Source organism: Aythya ferina (assembly GCF_964211825.1).
Source record: "Aythya ferina genome assembly, chromosome: 11".
NCBI classification, from domain to species: domain Eukaryota; kingdom Metazoa; phylum Chordata; class Aves; order Anseriformes; family Anatidae; genus Aythya; species Aythya ferina.
The window spans coordinates 13,595,942-13,617,505 of NC_140307.1; the positions used below are offsets into that span (position 1 = coordinate 13,595,942).

Genomic DNA, 21,564 nt, shown 5'->3' on the forward strand with positions numbered 1-21,564 from the left:
GCTTTAATCACCTGATGCACTCTCAGTGAAGAAGTGAATGTGGAGTGTAATTCTGCCATGTTAGTAACTCCATAGTATTCAGGATGATTTAAATGGAAAAAAAAATGGTTGCCAAATACAGGTTGTTACATCAGAAACAGAGTTCAAATTTATTGAATTCTTAAATATGTCACAACAAAGTAGTGCATTTTGTGTGGTACATGATCCGTAGCACAAAAGACAGGCTCTTTGTCTGAGAAATTGTTGCCTCTTTCATTTGTGGCAAATAGCAGTAGGAAGCAGTGTAGCCTGTTCAGTCAGAATATGCACTATTTCTGAATCTCTGCTCAGTTGATACATTCTTCAGCACCAAACCAGCATGCCATGTCATACCCCTCTGTATATTGGAGTAATTAACCAATCTGTTCGTAATGCCTTTGATATTGTTATCTAGAGGAAGAGAATTCTAGTCAGTAGTACCAGTTCTCTGACACTGTAGCACAAGAAGTTTTGCCAAAATAGATACCAGTGTATTAGGCTTTCCCCACTGTTGCAAGAGCAATTTTAAATTCATCTTTTGTTGTATCCCCTACAAATACTGTTTCCAGGTTGGGAACTTCTTCGTGCACAATTCATTTGGTTTGTTTTTCTGATAGGACTGCTTTAGGCTGTTATTTCTCACATAAAATATTGTCATCCCATACTAAATACATTAGGGTATTTTTATATGGTGCTCTCTGTACCATGTGTGGATCTTAGCAGTGTGGTGGAACGTTGCTAGGATTTTCTCACAAGGAAGTTGCTCACACCTGGACCACCAGGCTCTCAAACCATCCACAGTGCCTGCACCAATGAAATCCTTTACAAGCTGGAAATGGCCAAATGCTGGGTGATCCTCTTCACTTGCTTTCAGACAGCACCAGGCTGTTGTGACCTTTACTGCAGCTCTAATCTAGGCTATCCATAGAGGGACAGAAGTTAAATACTGTAACTCTGGTTTTAAACGATGAAGAGATCCTGCCCTGTGGGTGCAAATTGTGTATTTCCAGAGCTCAGGTGTAGGAAAAGCTGCCAATCCAGACTTTCCTGTCTTCTCCACAACACTATTTCATGAAACACCAAAATTTAGCAAAATGGTTCTTAGTCAAGCTCTAAAATTATATCCAATGTTTGCTTGGACACTTACTTCATGGAAAACTATTTTATAGCCTGGAAAGAGTTCTCAGCCAAGTCCCTACCTGTAGGTCTGTATCAGCAACTTCATGCCAGACAGTCCACCTCCTTGTTTTAAAAGAATGATGACCTTCACTGTTCTGATTCTGTTTCCATTAATTGATGAAGATCTACAGGTTGGACTGGTTGCAGGCAACATGTCATAACAATAGTGATTAACAGAGAATATCGTCAAGTTTTATCATATATGTATGTCAGCGTGAAATGTTAAATGAGGTGTATGATTGATATAAAGTAGAAGATAAAATTTTGAGACATAAACTAAGATACATTTTTTATTCCCATGGTGGACTTGGGAAAAAAGTCCAAAATCATGGAGTAAGATACAATAAAGGAAAATCTTGCTAATGTAGAAGCATAAATTGGAGGATTCTCAATTTTAACATCATAAAAAGTTATTGAAATGAGGGAATCCATTCTGAATATATGTTATTACTTATTGTAGGAGAAGAATTTTCTTTTCATTTGTGGTCAAGGTCTTTAAAAAGATTTAACTGATATTGATCTTCACAAATACTCATTTTTGGTACTGGCTAATAAATGCTAGATTGATTATTTTAATTGAAGCTTTGCAGTGGATGTGATAGCACATTTTATAAACACTCTGTAATATCTATAAAATATCATTTGTTGAAAACCTTAGTAACTTGTAACCCCACATGAACCTTGTTTTGATAACTTTTACACCCTCATCAGTTATGCAATGAGAATCATTACGGGCTGCTTCAGACTGGATGTCCCATTTTTTCTTAAGCTGTGTTACGTCCATTACTAGCAACAGAGGTGAGAGCTCTTTTCCCCCAAAGAGTTGAAAGAAAAAAGAAAAAAAGTGTATGAGAGCTGAAAATAGGACATTGTCTCTTACTCTGTGTAGTGAGATTTCATAAAGTGCAGCACGTCTGATTATCAGTATCTCTGTTTGCTGAGCAAAAGATGAACCTGACATTTGCTACAATTTAAAAATTGCAGCCATGATAACGTTTAACTGTTTCACTTGCCATTATGAGTAGAAAAAGCAGAGAGCTGTTTATTACCTGAAAGAAAGCAAAACATTTGGTAGACTTTACACGGAATAACTGTGGCTGCATCTTGCAAGTAATAGGCCTTCAAATCATGAAGCTTCTTGGGGCATCAACTTAAACAAAATTTTGCTATTGCATTGATGAAAGCAACATCTGCAAGCTCCCGTACTAATCTGGGAGAATAGGATGTCATAGCAGAACAGTAGCTAAGTTGTTACTGTTGTGTGTTATCTCAACACAGTGCTGGGATGCATATAAATCTGTGTCAACAGCTAACGAAGTTGTGGATTACAAGCTGCAGTAACAGAAAGCTGTAGATGTTTTATCCTGGAAAATAGCGACTGTCACATCACAGATATGCAAGGAAGTAGTCCGGTCTGTTTTCAGTTTTATTACAGTAATTCAGATAACGTATGTTTTGGCTGCTGAATGGCGAATCAGATGCAAGCCCGCTTGAATGTGGCGTGTGCTTCTCACTGCTTCCAACAGGCAGCAGATCCAGCAAGTACTGTAAACTGACTAAAACCTGTTCCTGAAATTACTGAAGGCTTTCAAATCATCTATTTTACACAGTAATGTGACTCCTAGCTTAATAATGGGATTTATAACAGTCTGACAGGTGCTAAATACTTCTTCTACTTTTTTTATCTTTTTCAGCATCTCTTTCTCAATGAAAGAATGTAGAAGTAAAAGATACAGATGATAGGTTTTAAATTCTAATAATACAGAAAAAAAATATATATATATATTCTAAGCCTTTTGAAAACCCATGTTCCCATTTGGCTCCCTGTATTTAATCAGGAGCATATATTTCAAATGTACAAACAATATAATGTATACCCTAAGAGAGGCTTGTCTGCTTGTTAGCTCAGTCAGTTTTTAAAACAATATATTTTCAGATATAAACAGTTTGCTTACATTGAAGCTTGGAGAAATTGTAGTTTTATGCTTGTTCTACAGAGTATGCTGTTTCTCATCAAGCTGTATTAAATTCCTGTTTTAATAAATAGTGGTGTATTTTAAGCAATGAAGTACCACTGTTTAGTATCTTTCTTTCCTGGAGTGAATATATCCATGTTTTTTAATTCTTAAACCTCTTCTGTCAGTCATAAAAACTCCTGCCAATTCCTGAGACTCCTTTATGGTAGAATTTGATGATCATAATCTCAGCCCGTAATGAAGATGCCTTGCATTTCACTGAATGTTTATTTTATTTTATTTTATTTTATTTAGATCCGGCAGGTTGTTTGGCCATAATATAACTATTTGCCTGTTTTCCTGTGTGAACTGTAGCAACTTGGTAAAGTTTGAAAGCTTTTCCTTCTGCCCAGCTATGTTAAGTGTATGTAAAAATTGCTGTAAGTCTTGCTTCCCTTCAGAGAGTAATTGGAGGGGTTTTGTCCATTCGGACTGTTCTACTTGGCAGCTATTACAAACACAGTTAAAGAGTACAGTCCTTTAACTAGGACAATTAAAAGGAGGTATACATCCATAGGAATCTGCTCTTAGCCTTAGTTAAGTAAAAACTAGGTTTCTTGTGTGACATCTTTTATGGTATGGGTTTTGTTTGTTTCTTTTTACTTCAGTCTATGTCCTGCCAGTTATCAGAGTTTTCATTGGGCTTACATTTGAGGTAGACCAAAAAGGTTTTTAAAATCCGCTAAACGTATGAAATCCGCTGTTTTATGGACTTGACCAAAATCGCTCAAAGAAGCATACACAAAGGTCCGCGTTTTATTTTCCCACATCTTATGTGTTTTTTCTACTTTAAAGCCCACAACTGGTATGAATAACGTCTTTTACCTTTTTATTGTAAACATTTAGGCTTAAAGCGATTATAACTGACATTTAAAACCAACAGGAGCCAGTAGCCTGTTCATATACAAATTAACTGTAATACAGGCAAAATCAAAAATAAACATTTCTAACAGTTCCTTCAGCCCACCAAACCTAGCAGACAGGATGACTTTTTTTCAACAGCTTTGTCCTGTGGTGTAACTTTAAAATTCCTGGTCTCTTCCAAAGGAGGAAAAAAAAAAAAAAAAAAGCTTGCATTTTGAGTTATTTTTACAATTGACTTTTTTATGTATGTTTTGATTCATTCACTGCTCCAGAGCAGAACAAAATGGCAAAAGGATTTTGTCCAGCTCTATAAGCTTTTTCATATGGAGTTGTTTAAAAATAATGATGGAGTGAGAGTTGAAAGAAGCTAACTTTAACCTTTAGAAAAATCGGTCAATCTTCTCATCGTAAGTAGTTGCAAAAAATTTTGTGAGGAATCATGTACAGTAAATAATTTGGGGTCTTTATTTGAACATGACTGTTTTTCAACTGATAGTTTTTCTGTTTCATTATGTTGTTATAGCTGAGATGGAAATACAGAAAATACCGCCTGTAAAAGGAGACGTGCTCTCCTGCAGTACTGTGGAAATAAACATGCTGCTTGCCTGGGTGTAGTTCAGGGGCGCTTAGCACACGCTAGCTACTGCATGCTGCAGAGTGAAGAACTGGGCATCAGAACCAATTTTTCAGTGAACAGTCCTGAGGAGTCCACAGGCACACAACACAAAGTGGGGTGAGTGAGTGCACAGAGGTGGTCCCAGAGCTGTTGGCTCACCCTCCCTTCGCAGCCGTCCCCGGTAGCTCCTTGCCTGCAGCCAGACTCCCGTGCCAATGGGAATCAAAACTATGCAGCAGGAATCTGCAGAAAGACACAGCTGGCAGGTTTAGGTGATGTTTCAGGAAGCGTCTCTGCTGACTTCATGCAGACACACTCACTTAAAGACCACAGGGCTTCCAGTCAAAGCTTTTCCAGTCATGGGAACCTTTCTCGCAGGTTCCAGGCAGAGGGAAAGAAAATGAATATCATAAATTGTTGTGCAGTGTAGCCCCACCCAAAACAAAGCTCTAGGACTTTTTCCACTTCTTTTATTCTGTACAGAGTAGATGCTGGGATTGTTAGGACTGTTAGAAACCAAAAGCTGACTGTGTTCCTTCCCTTGCAGGAGGTAAGGGGCATCAAATCATAATTCTAAGTATAATTTTATTGTACTTCAGCTTGTCTTTTGAATGTTATTGCATATATTCTGAGAGAATCCTGCACTGGGTGCCTTCTGAAGCGCTGTCATGGCTGCTTTGGGGGCTGAGCTTCTTTAAGGATTCTTGGGAGTTCCAGTTGGTTGTTAAAGGCCGCCAGCGCTAAACAAACACCCCGTTTTTGGAACCTGTACAATAAACTCAGTCGCATGAAGCTCCGGCTGAGCCTCTACAAATGGCTGGCCTCTAACGTGGGGCTGCGGGGGATGCCTGGTGCTGACTGACACTAGTGGGGTATTTGTGTAACAGCCCAGGTGCTGGCTCGAAAACAGACGTGCTTACCTTGCTTTTCTTCTCACTGGATTTTATCTGAGATCTGATTGCTTCTTTCAAAGATCTGTGAAGTAATTGGGTGGTTTCCTGGGCTTTTTGGACAGCACAAGTGTCACTGAAATAGGACTGGAACATGAGGTAATTCTTGATGTGTCACCAGAGGATGCTGTACTTGGAACTTCTCTGTAATATCAGCCACTCACAGACTGTAAATATTTTAGTCTATTTACTTTAAATCTTTTAAAGTGCTTTAAAATAAATGGTACCCGTAAATGCTGATTTCAGATAAAATCATTCCTTACGTGTATGACCTAACTAATCAAAATCAGAAGTGATTCATCTGAGCAGCTGTTGTCTAAATGGAAAGACGTGAGAGAACAGTGATGGAAGCAGAGGCACACCGATAGAGTAAAGCGAGTACAGCAGCATTTACTCTGTTTTACTGTACAGTGTTCACCTGGGCTTGGGGCAGATGAGACTGAGAAGGCCCCTCAAAGGCTGTGAAGAAGGTGCCGAGAGATTTCATAGCCTGAATTCTAAAATAACCTTCCTGAGCCTCCTATCTCACCACCATCCCCTGCAGCAGGTCAGCCTCCTCACTGCCCCCCCCCAGCTGCCAAGTAACAACACCGCCCCCCCCAACTGCTCGGGGGCACAGCTGGAGTTTGGGGTACCAAAAAGACTTGTCCACCAGCCTTACAGTATGCAGCTCTTGGTCATGGTTTCAGTGCCCTCTCATGCGACCTTGCAGGAGATTTGTCCCCCCAAGAACGTGCATGGATGCTAGCTTTGAAGTTTACTGTGCTAGGTGTGAAGATAGTCTGCTTCATGCAGCTGTTTTCTTCTCCTCTTGAATATTTAAGCTGTACCTGAAATGAGTCGGTATCATGCCTTTCTTGGTGAAGTGCCGAATGCAGGCTGATCGTCCTGCTCTGCTGGTTTTGCTCTTTCTCTTTCATCCAAGGAAGCTATTGCAAACAGAAATCAATAGCCACTGTTGGGGAGGTGGTGCTTTCCTGCCTCCTTTTCTGCTTCACTGGAAGATGGGAAAATGACAGAGCAAGGTGATCACCAAAACCTGTCACTTGCAGAGGTTTGGTTGCTCCGTTGAAGACAGGCGTTTGTATCACGAAAAGCAGAGTTGGTCCACCTAGCTAGGGTTTGAGTTGGAATCTTGACTGGATCAGAGCAGTGACGTGAGGATGAGGAGACCAGTGCCCTGCCTGTTAACAGGATGTGCTACAGGTGCTTTGGAGACAAATACTGAAATCACATGGAGCTGTTCTGGTCAAGTAAAAGCTCCTAGCTGATTCTGGTCACCAGGAGTATTCTCAGTCTTCTGAGAGTCCAGTCTTTTCTGTTATAAGATGAGGTCTTCAAAGTTACAGATTATTTTAGAAAGTGGGTCTTGTTCCCAGTTCTTCTTATATTTACTGTTTTTCTATTCCTTCTCCTTTTGGTTCTTATAAAAGGGAAAGATACCCTCGCCTGGTTTGTCCTTTTATAATATTTACACTCTCATATCACCTGTTATATTTTCTCTTAAGAATAATGGGAAAAAGAATCAATCTTTCTAGTCTCTTTTGATATTGACTTTTTTTTTTTAACCTCATATACTATGTTTGCATCTTAAAAACAATATTTTGATGTACTATGTATTCAGTGCTACTGCTCTTTGTATCTTAATGTTGTAGTTTTTCCTTTGATTGCCAATACAGACTGTGTTTCCATAATGAAGTTCACATGGGTTTTGCGGTGGGTTTGGATTAGGACTTGAAATGTATGAAACTTGATTAATGATTTTGTGCACTTTATTTTGTGTTTGCCTGCCTTCTACAGATTGTTTAACCTCCAGAGTGGTGAAGGTTTTAGTCTTCAACAAGTGACTAGTCTTCACTTAGTGACTATCTTACATCATTTTGTAGATTATTAGTAATGCAGGGGAAAGAAAAAAAAAAAAAAAAAAAGGAAAAAAAAAAAGAAAACAGGAACAGTACAAATCCTTGAGGGATTACATTAAGTGCACTTGGAAGTTTGGATGTGAGGATGTGAAGGGCATCTGGAGTAGTTTGTTTGTCTGTCCTGATATCCCAGGAAGGCAAAAATTTTCTTCTCTATTTTACTTGCATGCTCAAAAGATACCACAGAAGCCTAGTTTTGGTTTGCATAAGCTGTGCCGGTTTGTCTTGAGCATTTCATACTTACTTTTGCTTTGCTACTATACAGACTTCTATAATAGCATCTGACTGAAATAAGTAGTAGTGTGTTTTCCTCACTCCTTAACCACTTCATTCTTCAATTCCTGCAGAACGTTTTAATTGCAATCATCTGGTCCGAGTAGCTTCTTTTGCTCCATAGGTAGTCAGGCTGTTGCAGCGCTTGCTGCCTGAACCTGAGGCAGGGAGAGTGTCAGGGTGCTCCAACCTCTGCTTGCTGGTGCTGGGAGAGGAAATGCTGGCTGCAGAGAGGGGCTTGCGTGGAGCCTCTGGAAGTGCCCCCAGGCTGTCGATTTTCTGCACAGCCTTGCATTGGTATCATGAACCCAGTTGGGAAGCAAAGACACCAGTATGTGGATAAAGATATTTAAAGAATACAGCTGCACTGTAATTAAAGAGAGCATGAGACAGTGCCCAGATCATTGAAAGTATTTTGCGGAAATGTTGTGGTTTCTTGACACATTAGACATCAGTTTTTTCCTTTTTAACAGTTTACTTGTTCTCTAACATTTGGCTTATAACTCCCGCATCCTGGGCAAGTGTGTGCTGGTATCCTTTTCAGACAGTTTAATGTTTCTTTGACAGATCTTGGAACATATTTGACAATACACGTCAGGATCCCACAGGACTAACAGCGGTTCTTCAGTCTACAGATCTGGTTGGAGTCTTGCATATGCTGTACTGTGTTCTTTTCCATGGGACCATTTCAGATCCAAACACAGCAAGTCCTAAAGACAGCTATGCAGAGAACACAATCCAGGTTGCCATTCAGAGTTTACGTTTCTTCAATAGTTTTGCTGTTCTTGATCTGCCCGCTTTTCAGGTAACAAATGTTGTACAACTTTTGCTTAGTGTGAAAATATTAATTACTGCATATGTTTTGACTTAGTTTGTTCTTCTGGGTCTTAGTTACATAAGGAGTGTTTATGAATTAGTTGTTTATGTTTTTTCCTGCACAAAGTTGCTAATTGTTATTTCTACCTTTTGACTGTGGCTAATGAATTCAACCAAAAAGTGAGAACTCGAATACATGAAATGCTGAATCTTCTTGTGTCCAAAAATCCTTGCTTTTCAGCACGGTACTTCTTTATATTTCATAAGACCCAAAAAATAAAAACAACAGATATTTGTCAAAAGCAAATTTTTTTCTGATGAGAGAGGACTTGCTTATATAATAACCATAATTCGCATTTTTCTGTATTAAGTGGCTGCTTGCATTGAGATTATTAAGATTGTAAATCTGAAGCTGAAAATCACTTGATATCTAAACTTTTCATCAAAGTAAAACTTTGATAAAAAAGGATATGTATATTTTCATTTTTTTATTCATAAAAATCAAAAAGATCACTTTTTTTAAGTAAGTCTTTTCTTATCTGTCTGAGGTTACTAGGGTAAATTAATCATTTTGCCATACTGATAATTCGTCAATACTGTATTTGATAAATTGGCAAAGCTTTTGTTTTGTTAATATAAAGCACCTGACAGAAAGCGTTGCTTTGCAAAACACATTTAGCAACATTAATCTTGCACTATTCATCAGACCAGGTTTCCGTTCCATTTTTAATGTGTTGTTAGTTTATGAATTGCACCACAGACTCCATCTGAAATGTGGTAAAATCAGTGAGAGCTTTGCATAAGTGAAAAATTTCATATAAAGTATATGTTTCTTTTAGTCTGTGTTTCTATACTTTGATTTTTAGTATGTCTAGCATCTCTCATTACAGCAACAAGCAGTTTACATGTAGCAATACGCGTCTGTATAGGTGCAGTTGTTGGGTTGGGTCCAGTCAGGATGTTTTGTGGGGGGTTTTTGATTTTTTTTTTTTTTAATTTTTTTTTTTTTAATGGAGCACAGAGGGTTTTTTTGAGTGTCATGTAAAACAACTCTTACACACAACATTAATTCCTATTTCTTTCTTTAAATCAGAGTAGTTCTCTTTTACAGCATGCCCGGGAGCTCTTGGTTTGGGACTGAAGTTTGTTTGCTGCTATAGGTGTTACAGATGTGCACCAGAGAGTGTGGGTCAAATCAGGGCAGTTACGGTGCATAGGCTGGTAGTGGGGCTGTACAGAATCACACCACAACCTACTGCTGTTTCCAGAAACCACTACTAATTTTTTAAAACGTCAGCTTTCGCTGATGCTGCCTGTATTTATTCCTCTACCGCTGTAGCTGAGCATGTGTAACAACCCAACAGCATTAAATCCCGCATCCTCTAGTTGGCATTAGTTTGTTCTACGTAGAAACTGGTAAGGTAGTAGTTACCGTGTAAAGTGTGACACAGCTAACTGGTGTGAGTGGATTTCGTTCAGTGTGTTGATGCAGGTCTCCACCCAGGGAAGTGTCTATCTGCCGAGCTGTCTTAAGGAAGGGTGGGCATAATCCTGTTTGTTAGGGACGGATGCACTCACGTAGTCTCAGCAGCCATCCGTTTCCCTGCAGTAACAGGGTTTGTTTCTGTAGTGCTAAAAGCTCAACCTACACCTGAGGCCAATTATTGTCAATCCTGACTTTGTGGGCTGCAGCAGACAGCAGAGAGAAAAACTGTATTTTTTTGCGTGGTCAGATCGTTATCTCCAAGGAATAGTTTTATCACATAATAGTAGGACTATAGAATAGGGTGGTGTTTTTTTTTTTTTTTTTTTGATTAACAAAAGAGCCTCTGGTATTCTCAAGTTTGTATTAGCACAGATGGCTCATGAGTATATATTTCATTTAATTTGACAGTCTAAACAATTGAAAGATGGTAGTGAGAAACAACACAGGATCCTGAGCTGATATTAATTCTGGCTAAAAAGGAAGCATAGTTTCCTTGAAAAATTAGTTTAACTTCTATACACAAACTCAGGTGCCCTTTGACCTGCTGTTATCAGGGAAGGTTAAACCCAGAGTGCTAGGTCAGAGCATGAGTGGACAGCCCTAATTAAAGAAGGGTGGCCTTACGAATGGCATTTACATGACAGTGGTAAATGGTCATTGTATGGTGCTTTACATTTTGAAAATATACTAACTTAGCAAAATGCTTGAGATGCAAGATGGAGAATAATCACAGCTGAGCCTGTTTTAATTCTCAAGGATACTGCTTTTCCTGGATAGGCTTTCAGTATGCTAAAGCTAAGCTATACTACAGTTTGGGATTTATGTAAATGGACTAAACACAGACTCCAAGGTACAAAATCAAGAAAACTCTCAAATGGAAGAAATTTTCTCACAGGCCTGCATTGCTGTTTCATTAGAGTTAGTAGACTGTCTTGCTCATTCCTTGTACTTTAGTCTTCCCCTTTGACCTTGTGTCGTTCTATCTGTTTGACATGTTTATTAAATAGAGGCTGTAGGCTGTGCAGATAAAATCTAATTCTGAATCTCCACGTTACAGCAATTTGCCTACTTCTAAAAAGTATCCCAAAAAGCTTCGCAGCTCAATGTTCTCTCCATTTGAGTGTTTTTAAAATGTTTGCAAAGTCATTATTTCATATTAATCTTTGTATTCCATTCAGAGCACAAATTATTAATGCAAAATGCATTTTGCTCTTCTGCAAAAATGAAGATGATTTGTTTTCTTTTGCTTCTTACTAGGAAATATTACTAGCATTAACTTTTCCTGGAACATGTAAGTCAAATGAAATGGTCGACCAAATGCTACGCTGCATGTCAACTAAGCAGAACCCAATTTTCCCATATCCCTTTAAAATTTGAATTTATTCTTATTTTTGTGGCTTTTAATGTTACAGTCCAGGTGTAACTGAATGAAATAAGAGAGATGTTTTTGTCCTCCTCCAAAAAAACTTCTTGCAACAAAGAACATAGTCGGTACTATGCGCCAAAATGTGTGCCATTGATGCATATGTGATTCACATAATTTCTATAACATACCGCTAGATTGTAATTTCTGTTTCTTGGCCTTTTTTTCAGTCTATTGTGGGTGCCGAAGGACTGTCCCTTGCGTTCCGCCATATTACCAGCTCTTTGCTGTGGTACTGTTCTCAGCATACCTGTGAAAGATTGCTGCATGAAGTCATTATTTGTGTGGGCTATTTTACTGTAAACAACACAGATAATCAGGTAAGGCAAATGGAAAATGGGATCAGAAGTTATCATGTGCACATTTAGTCATGGATCACTTAAAAAAAAAGAAACAAATCCCCTCAACACTGCTTTTGCAGCGCTTGAGATTCCAATGAACACTACAACATGCATTTGCAAAACAGAAGCTGAAGTTACATCTTAGCAAAAAAAATCTTTAATTTTATATGGCTGTAAGCAAACTCTGTGTTCTATGCAGACAACAATGCTGACCTCACATTGATCATAACTAGCATCTCTCTGCCAAGGTAAGCAGAGATCAGCAACTGATATTTGTAATTCCAAATTAAGTTCATGGCAGCTTGATTGGACAGCTGTGGTATCCAAGTACAACCTTTTAAAGACAACCAACTAGCCTGCCATGAAGGCATGTCCTCAGATGCCAACATAGCCATTTGCTTGGGTACCCAGAGAGCTCATTTACATTTAAACCTTCTTTTCATTGTATCTTTCTACTAGTAAAGCAAACTTTCTGCCAAACAGACAGTAAACATCCCCACCTAACTTCCCTGATTGTTGTCCACTTTTGTTAATGGACTCTGTGACTTCTCATACTGGTGAAAACAGCTTATTAAATAACCCAGTTGCAAAACTTGGAAACTACTTCATACACTTTAGTCTTAAAAGTCGTCTGGTTTCCTCAGCTTACATGCAGCGTTTCAGGGAGATGGGCAGGGCAGAGGTTGGCACTTGCTCTTTGTTTTTGAGTATGTGAGCCTGACTCTGGATGTGTGGAAACTGCATTATAGCACCTTCATCTTTGGTGTGATTCAGTTGAGTATAGTCTTTTGTGAATTTTTGGTTTGTTCTTTCTCCAAACTTTTAGCAGTTGGTTCCCATTTTTTCTGCGTTTTTGGGGCTGGTGTCAGGATCAGGAGCTTGGTCCCCTCATTTCAGCTGAAGAGCAAAACAAAGATGTGGTTCAACTTGTCAGCAAAGGTTAGAGAAAAGCTGTCCAGTTATGTTCTTACAGTTGTTGACTATAATTGGAACATTCTAATATCTTAAAGCTGACAATGCTGTCAAAAATATTCCATAATTATATAATATAATTATATAGTAATGTTTCTGTGGTTTTGGCCACAACCTGAAGGAGGATCCTGCAGCCTTCCTACCCTGTGGAGCCAAATCCCATTCAGGACTGGCTGGCGCGGTTCCCCAGCACACAGACTGTCGGGCCCCCAAAGTACAAACCACGGTCTAGAGCCTCTCAGGAACAGGGACTGCCTGTGGGCAGTACTTTTTAGCATGATCGTTTTGAAAATCCGTGTGATACTGCTGCAATTTTCTCATCCCCACTGCTGCACAAGTAGTTGTGCTGGCATCCAGAGGTGCCAGCATACAATGTTTTTTTTTCTCTGCAGTTTCAAATTTTCTTTTCTGGCACACAAGTATAAACAGATGTGATTCATTGCAAAGAGGACTTGCAACTATAAATGTGCCAGGAATAGCACAGAAGAGGGATTTCCTACCAGCAATGTCTGTTAGAGCACACTGTAGTGCCTGTCACTGTTCAGCACTCGTGCCCTGGGGCAGAGGTCCGACTGTCAGGAGCCGGCACGGTGCCACAGCAGCAGCGAGCTATGGTGGCGGCAGGCAGGCAGGCAAGAGACTAAGTATGTGCATCGTGTGTTTGTTTGTGGGCATCCTTCCCAGCTGGTAATTTTACAATGTCTTGGAGTCTTCAGCATGTGCACTTGTGGTTGAGGTCATGTGCCGTCACTAATCTACCCCCAAACTGAGTTAATTTTCAAGATTAAAAGGCAGCTTTGGCAGCTATGCAAGGCAAGTTTAGGTCTTTGTTAAAACGACCGTGCTATGTTAGTACTTTTCATATGCTAAAAGCAGTCCTTTGTGGTGGTTTGCTTTGGTGGTACTATCTGCAGAGATGTCACGCCATACTTCTTACTTAATTTCTGATATTCGTGTTTTAATATTCCTATTCCCTGGCTTTTAACTGAGGAAGCAGCATTTTTGTTCATGAAAGTTTTCTCCATTACAATTCTCGATGAGAATTAACAAAATGAACAGTAATAAGGGAGTGTTCAGCCCACCATAGACTCTTTAATACGCACAGGTGTACATACAAAGTCTACAGCTATATTCCTAGTGGATTGTGCTATTCCTGACAGCATTGCTAAAGTTTCAAAAGGCCAGAGTCCTGCTCACACAGATACTCGTAAAATGTAGGGAAGCTTATAAAATAATATTTTTACTTTTACTACTAGGCAGGCAGGGAGACTTGCATATGGTCATTATTTTCAGGTGCTGTTAGTGTTGTGACTTCCAATAAAGATATGATGCCTTTTGTAAAAGGTGAAGTGCTTTCTACTCATTCCCTTATGGTTTAATTTTTTATTACGTTTCGAGCTTCCAATTTTTTCTTTCACTGTGGATCATCTGCAGAGTGCTACTAAAAATAAAAAATTGGTCTCACAGTGAAAGCTTTCACGTAGCAGGCTTGAACTCCTGGAAAGAACTGCATCGTAAAAATAGATATGACAGACTTGAGCTATGAAACCAAACTTTCACAGAGCCTGGTAGCTCTTTTTATTTACTATTTGGACAGACTTTATAAGGAGTCGATAACTGATGTATTTTGCAGCAGACTCGCATTATTCTTACAGTCAAATCCATTTTTGTTTTGAATTGTTTGTAGTTTAAATAGGTCTTTTCCTCTCTGCATTTGTAATTCTTATTACAAAGCTGTGTAAGTTTTCATTCCTTTCAACTACCAAAAAAAGAACAGAGTTGTTTAGAGCTTTCAGTGTGACTTTGTCCAACAACATGAGCAGATAAAATATCCCAAACAGCATACTGGAAAAAAAGAAAAAATAGTGTTAATTATTCAAAAACTTGCAGTTCGGAGAAGAGAGAGATTTCTAAAAAAAGAAATTTTACAGTCTGTCAACCTCGACATTGACCTTCTGAAGTACTACTGTGATTTAAGCTAAGTGAATTATTGCCCCTATGCAGTCAAAATAATAGAAGGGCAATTTCCTAAATATTTCACAATTATAGAGCAAAATCTTCCAGGAACATCATATACCACTCACTGAATGTAATTCAGGTTTGTCTGGTTTCATTCTGCTATCTGTAAAGCTCTTTACAGTTAGTCGAGTGGCAAACACAAAAAGGAAGTTCCTTTCTGTCTCCTGTCTTCCAGTCTGCTATTTCAGTGCAGCTTGCAGGAGCCCCGTGGAAGGGCAGGGTCTCGCGGTGGGTCCTGCACACGTGTGCAGTGTCCGTGGCTGGGTTCCAGTTCGTGGTTTTATCACTGTTAGCTTTTGGTCCGGACCCACATGATTCTGTCGAGGAGCAATGAGGACAATGGACAGCGAAGGAATGCATTCCCAAGTGTTTTGATAGTGCTTGCTCTGTTTATTCTAGAAAGACTATGATTTTGCTGACTCTGCCCACATGTAATATATTGGTAATATTCCTTTCCTTTTTTTTTTTTCTTTGTTCTAACATTCATAAAGCCTTGTCAGGGCAGCTGCTGTCACTGAGGAAATAAATCAGTTATGAAACTGAAAAATTCAAAAAGCAAAGTGTTTTTTTAATATTTTAAATGGTTCAACATCATTAGTCAAGCCTAAACCGCGCTGTCTGTTTTGTATCGGCACGTGAACTTCTGTTTACTATAGAGTTAGACAGCCCGCCTTCCACGAGACGGCCTTCTGTAATCATGCCCGAGCGGGGCTCGGCTTTATTAGGCGTCTGCTTTGCATGAAGTATGATCCAGGAACTGGTGGTCACCCTTTTTTGGCCACCCTTTAATCTATTAACTTACGAAATGGTTCCCATGATACTGAGGGTAGAGATGTAAAACAAAACAGTAATAAAAATAATGTCCCATCTTTTAATAAGCCAATCGCACTAGAGGACTGCAGTCGCTAATTAAAATGTTCTTGTTAATTAAAAATATCCTTCTATTTCATTACATTTTTATTCCCTTTCTTGGATTTAATTATTACAATGACTGTAATTAGCATGTGCTGTCAACTCACTTCATTTGCATATTATATTGGATAATTGAATGTGGTCCTGTAATTAAATTAACATGAATGACAGATGATTTGGCTTCTTTCACATTGCCGTACTGGGAATAAGAATCTTTCCATATTCATTGCATTTACTGAATATTTTGCATTTGAAAAGTCATCAGACATCAGATCTTCCAGCTCAGGACTTTGTCTGACAAGCTTCAAAAGAAGGTGCATTGTTCGTTTGTGCAATTGATTTAAATAAATAGAGCTTTTTCTTTTGTCACTGTTTGGCACATATGACATGCTGTTTTGAGAATGCTCCAGCAAAATCTCACTAACGTCTGGGATTTGTAGTACACAGGACTTTATACTTCTAAGTTGTTGAGCTAAAACATAGCGGTACTGCATTGCAAAACCTAACATGTCTGTAAAAGAGCTAGGGAGATGCATATGCAGCTTTTTAATTTTTTGTTACAAAAGGTAGGGTTTGTTGTAGATACAGTTAGGAACTTTAACTACAGTAATCAGTGTTGCTGGAAGAAAAGAGATATGCAAACCATATGTCTTTGAAGAAGGGATTTTATTCTGGGAAGTTTGTCTTGCAGTTGCAGTAGTTTAACTAATTTGTTTCTCTGTTTCTCTGTCACTCCAAACTTTTTATCCCTAGGCAGTTGTGTCCGTACAATCAGTACATTATTTTCATTGTAAGCTTAGAAATAATTGAGGTCTTAATATCAAATAATCCTTAAGTTGAAAATAGCAATAGACTTTAAATTAGCAGGAGTTAAATTTGATAGTGTCATTCACTCACGAGAAATTTATCCATGCTACATAGATGTAGAAAATGTGTTGCAAAGCATGTTTCAGGTGTGCCATCTTGTTCCACTCACAGGAACAAGGACCAGTAAGATTTCAGAATATTTGGGGAAAGGAATTTATTCTGTCTTAAAAATATAGAATGTCACAAATAGTGTAACAAATAAAAATATAATTTCAAAGAAATAAAATTGTGTGGAAGGCACAATTCTGAAAGGTTTGTGAAATTTATTGTTTGTTTTCATCACAAAAATATATGGTAGAAAGTTCCCAAGAAAGGCTCCATACATAGATTCTTTCCTCTTTTTTATTTAAACGACTGGCTTATATTTTCCTACTTTTTAGCGTTTTTTCTTGTGACAAATATTATTTCTGACATAAAATAACAGAATACTTTATCCCTCATTAAGTGGTGTGCGTATGAACTTGAAGTTGATTAATGTATCACGTACATATGTATATTACGTGCCCTAACTGTGGTTACAAGTACTGCTAGTTGTAAGGAACAATCACAAAAAGAATTCAGATTAAAAGCTGTCTTCTTTAGGGAAATTATTTTGTGCAGTTGACTGTGCTGAGTTTCAGTAAATGGCCCCAGCTTCATCTAGTGTTAGTGTAAAGAAAATAGCTTTAAAAAGTAGCAATCGTGGAACTTGGAAACTGGAATAACAGGGAAACTTAGAATGGTTATAAAATCTTATGTAAGGATTGCATGCAGGTTGTTTACTGGAGGCCATCATTAAACCTCCATTATTTATGTTGCTTGTGGGACTAGGCTGGGACTGGAATAATTTTGATCTGATAGGTGGAGGTTTAAAAAAACAACACGAGAGTAAAGGTACAGGAATTGGTAGTTACTGTGTGCTTAATAGCTGCTTATGTTAGCAAACAGTGTCTGAAATTACTTCTGATTTTGATAGTGTTTGTTTTTTTTTCAGAGGGGGTATTTTTAGGGGTATGGATTTCATACTGAGGTTGTTGGTTTAGTTAAGTCTTTTCCAAAAAGCCTTTTAAAACTTTCTAAGTTTTAATTTAAAAAAAATAATAATAATTTTTGTGGAATAGCTGATTTCAGTGAGTGAGTCATGTGAAATTGTAGTCTTGACTACCATTTAGGAGCACTTCAGCCCCCAGAGGATTAAACTCACCATCTTAAAATGGAGTAAATGAAAACAGCGTTGTAACGTATGCTTTTTCTCTATCAATCTTACATAGTCAAATTGCATAAATTCACCTAAACGAACCCATGGCTTTAGAAAAGTTGGCATTCCTCGCCAGCCGAGCAGTGAAAATTGGGAGTGCCTCAGGGGTGGTTTGTCGGACACCTTTGTTGTTATTTGAGCTTCCTGATGAACAACAACGTTTAAAGAGCGATCGATGACAAAGCAAATAAAATACGATGTGAGCATGGTGGACTGCATGTTTAACGCTTCATGTTTCCATTGTATTTCTAACGCTCCAAAATGTTTCTCATTTCTTTTTTCTTTATTTGTTGTTTAGAGGGTGCAGGGAAGGAATTATAATGTGAGCAAAGACTTAAAGTGAAATCAGCTGTATTTAGTTTCAGTTTAGGATGGCCGGCTGATTCCTGTGGGAGAGGGAGCGAGAGCACATAGGAGTTAATATGATAAATTAATGCATTTGGATTTTATTGTATTTGGATATCAATGCATTTTAATGCATTTGGATATTATTGATCTTATTGTATTGTTCTTAAATTGTAAACACCAAAGAATAAACTTGGCTCCCAATGTCATCAAAAGCAGTACGTCCAGCAACCTTAATACGTCATCCATAAGTAAAGCCTTGAGGAGAGGGCTGGAGAGAGTGAGTGGCTAATGTCACAGCCTCCAGAGAACTATGTCCTAATCTCAGATCAGGAAGAGAGTTTGGTGGCCTCGGCTTTTAATCTCCACTTTAAAAAAATAAATGAATAAAGCTTGGCATAAGCACTTTCTTCTCAGCAAAGACCTAGACCTGGAATATTTTGGCATTGGCCAGTGGAGATGCATTGGCAGAGATGCCTGCACAAGCTTGCACGATGCCTGTCTTTCCTCTGCCTCTTTCTAATCAAGCGTGCCAGTCTCTCTTTTCCATGAGAACTAAATTTCACACCAAAACTGAACACAAAGTCTAAAGTCTGCAAATCTTTAATCAGGCCTTGTGAGCTATTGTCTGTTTTGCCTCATGTGTGAAGGAACTCCCTGTGCTTCTCCCATAAACTTAAAGTTTTCCAAGTCTCTGCAGAACCACAGTGACTGTCCTGAACATCGCTGGCCCCACACAGAGAGGACATCAGCCTGCTCTCTGTTCACAGCTTTGGGCTTCAGCAGTTGGCAGTTGTTCCAAGTACTTGGATGCTGCAGTATAGGTGGGAACATGCAAGAGACCCAAAGAAGTCTCCCAAACCTATTTCATCATATTTAGCTCAAATAAATGAGTATCACTTGATTGAAGTGATATTGAAATATAAAGAAAAAAACTAAAATGGATTAAGTCTTGCAAAAGTGAATACTATGGAAAATCTTGCGTATTTTTCATGGCAGAAAAGTACGTTTTCTTGCTCTCTGAAGCTTTTTTCTCAAGCCAGCTCTGTAACGTCAAGTAGCTCCATGTGTTTCAGTCTTTTTAGTTGACAATCAGACACTTTCACAAAGCCTTTACATTTATTGTTGAAGCAAGCAAGCAAAATGTTCTAGTAGTAAAAATTCTAAGACTGTGTAGCTTATTTGCAAGTAGGTTTTTGGTTGGTTTTGAAAAGAGAGAATGCTCTGAGAGAAACAAATTATTTTTTGTGCTTTAAACTGTAATAATTTATTTACTCGCACCTTCTGGAGATTTTGACCCAGCTAGATCTCTTTTCAAGGATCATTGCAGAAACCTCTTCCAATAGTCAGTTTGAACTTCTTTTGACTGAGGTCCTGTTCCCTCTCTAGGCTTCAAATCAAGTTCCAAGTGGTGCATCCTTAAAGTTGAAGATCTTATCTAAATGAGAAGATGATTCTTGAAAAATAATGCAGGGCTGCAAGGTCCAGTTCTGATCGTTTCAGTGTTCAGAACCATACTTAAGGAACTGAGACGTGGTAGATTTTTTTTTTAAGCTTATGAAAAGCTTAAAAAAAAAGCTTTTTTTTTTAAGCTTATGTGAAAATGTATTTCACAATACATTTGATATATAATAATATTCTTCTCTGATAAAAATAAATAAATAATTATTCCAACACTTAAACATGTAAATCCACCATTACATTATTTTGGAAGCTATAAAGCTTAACTTTTTCTATAAAGTAATGTTACCCTTGAATTTAAAAAGATATTTAAGTATGTGCTTGACATGAAGCATGAGAACAACCTCACGTGTTTAAATGTTTATTTTATTGTCATTATGTTAAATGCTAAAATTCCATCATTTTTAAAGTAAAGCTTTTCCTTACTACTCTTCCTGGTTTGGCTGTTAAGTAACCAGTTTATCCTGTAGCCTGGGCTTGTGCTGAGTTCACAGGTAGCCTCAGTGCTTCTTGGAATCATTTCCATTCTCTTCTCATCTTTTAGTCAAGCTGATATTTTAAATTTATTTATTGATGAATTTAATCTCTATAATCTTTGTTCTTTTATCTAAGGTACCTTGTTGGTTATCATTTTGAGTGACATTTTTTTCAAGAGTTTCACACCAAGAACTTCTTCATCTCAGTTTCTCACTAGTGTCACTGTTGATAGACATTTTTACATGTTTAAACATATCACTGTACTTATATTTGCTGTTATCCTATCTGCATGGCCAAAGAGCTTTGGATGATTCTACAAAAACTGCTCAGATATTTTTTTCTTCTCTTATGCATGCCCAGAGCACCACAAAGCACTGTGCTCTTAAACGATAGAGCTAGCTCTGAAAGGACACCACTCATAATGTGGTTTATAGGAAGACAAATGCTATTTCTGAACTCTGTTATCTGCCCAACTTCTCTCGGAAAGCTTGTGTGTGCTGTTAAGAAAATAAACACTGAAATATTTCAAATAGACCAAATTCTTATTTTTAAATTTGAATGTAGCATTTTGGAACATTGCTTTTGCATAGAAATGGTGCTCTGGTTCCTCATAAATGTTAGAAGGAGTTTAGAACATTCTTTGCTCAGAGCCTTGCCAATAGCGGAGTTTGCAAAATGGAAAGAAAAGAGCTTGACCTTAAAACAGAAGAAGAGCCTAAGTGGTGACATATTCCGCTGATTAAATACTAGCAGTATGGGATCTGTTTATATAGAAGCAAAGAAATAATGCAGATCTAACTTTGAAGAGAAACTCTAGGCTACTAATATAAAGACTTATTTCTTTTACGAAGTTATAAATAACCTGACATCAAACAAAAGCGTTTAACCGTTTGATGTATTCTCTGTAGTTACAGAGTCGATGCACAACATTTCAGCTCTTGTTCAATAAAGCGATTAGTTGTTTGTGCCAATTAGAACTGACTTTGATAGAAATTATAAATAGAAAAGAAACGTTAATAGTTCCCATACCAACAGTACAGTTTTAAGAGCCAAATGTTTACAATGGCCATGTCCAAGTTGAGAACTGTAGGTCATGCAAGATTGTGGAAGTGCCAGGGGGTGCCCCTTAGAGAGAACCATTAGCCTTGTAGTCCACATTGTTCAGAGAATATTGTGTCTGAACCTGAAATAGGTTACAGCAGAAGACCACAGTCAAAGTGGACATTTTAATGCTTTGCTTCATTAAAAAAAAAAAAAATCAGCTTGCAGTGACAATGGCTGTTATTTGTTACTAAGAGACTATGGAATACAGTTGTTCATTAAGAGTGTTTTCTCTGCAAGAGCTGAGGAAGGCATCACTTCAGGAAATTT

General features: G+C 38.1%; 1 protein-coding gene across 7 annotated transcripts in view; it reads left to right on the forward strand.

Annotated features, from left to right (window-relative positions):
• The window catches only part of SCAPER (S-phase cyclin A associated protein in the ER), a 241,245-nt gene that overhangs the window by 208,733 nt on the left and 10,948 nt on the right, over positions 1 to 21,564 (forward strand). For all 7 annotated transcript variants that reach the window (XM_084532001.1, XM_084532002.1, XM_084531998.1 and 4 more), the window contains 2 exons: positions 8,405 to 8,642; positions 11,733 to 11,882. In XM_084532001.1, coding sequence (XP_084388127.1) covers positions 8,405 to 8,642; positions 11,733 to 11,882 — 388 coding nt within the window. The remainder of the gene's footprint in view (positions 1 to 8,404; positions 8,643 to 11,732; positions 11,883 to 21,564) is intronic.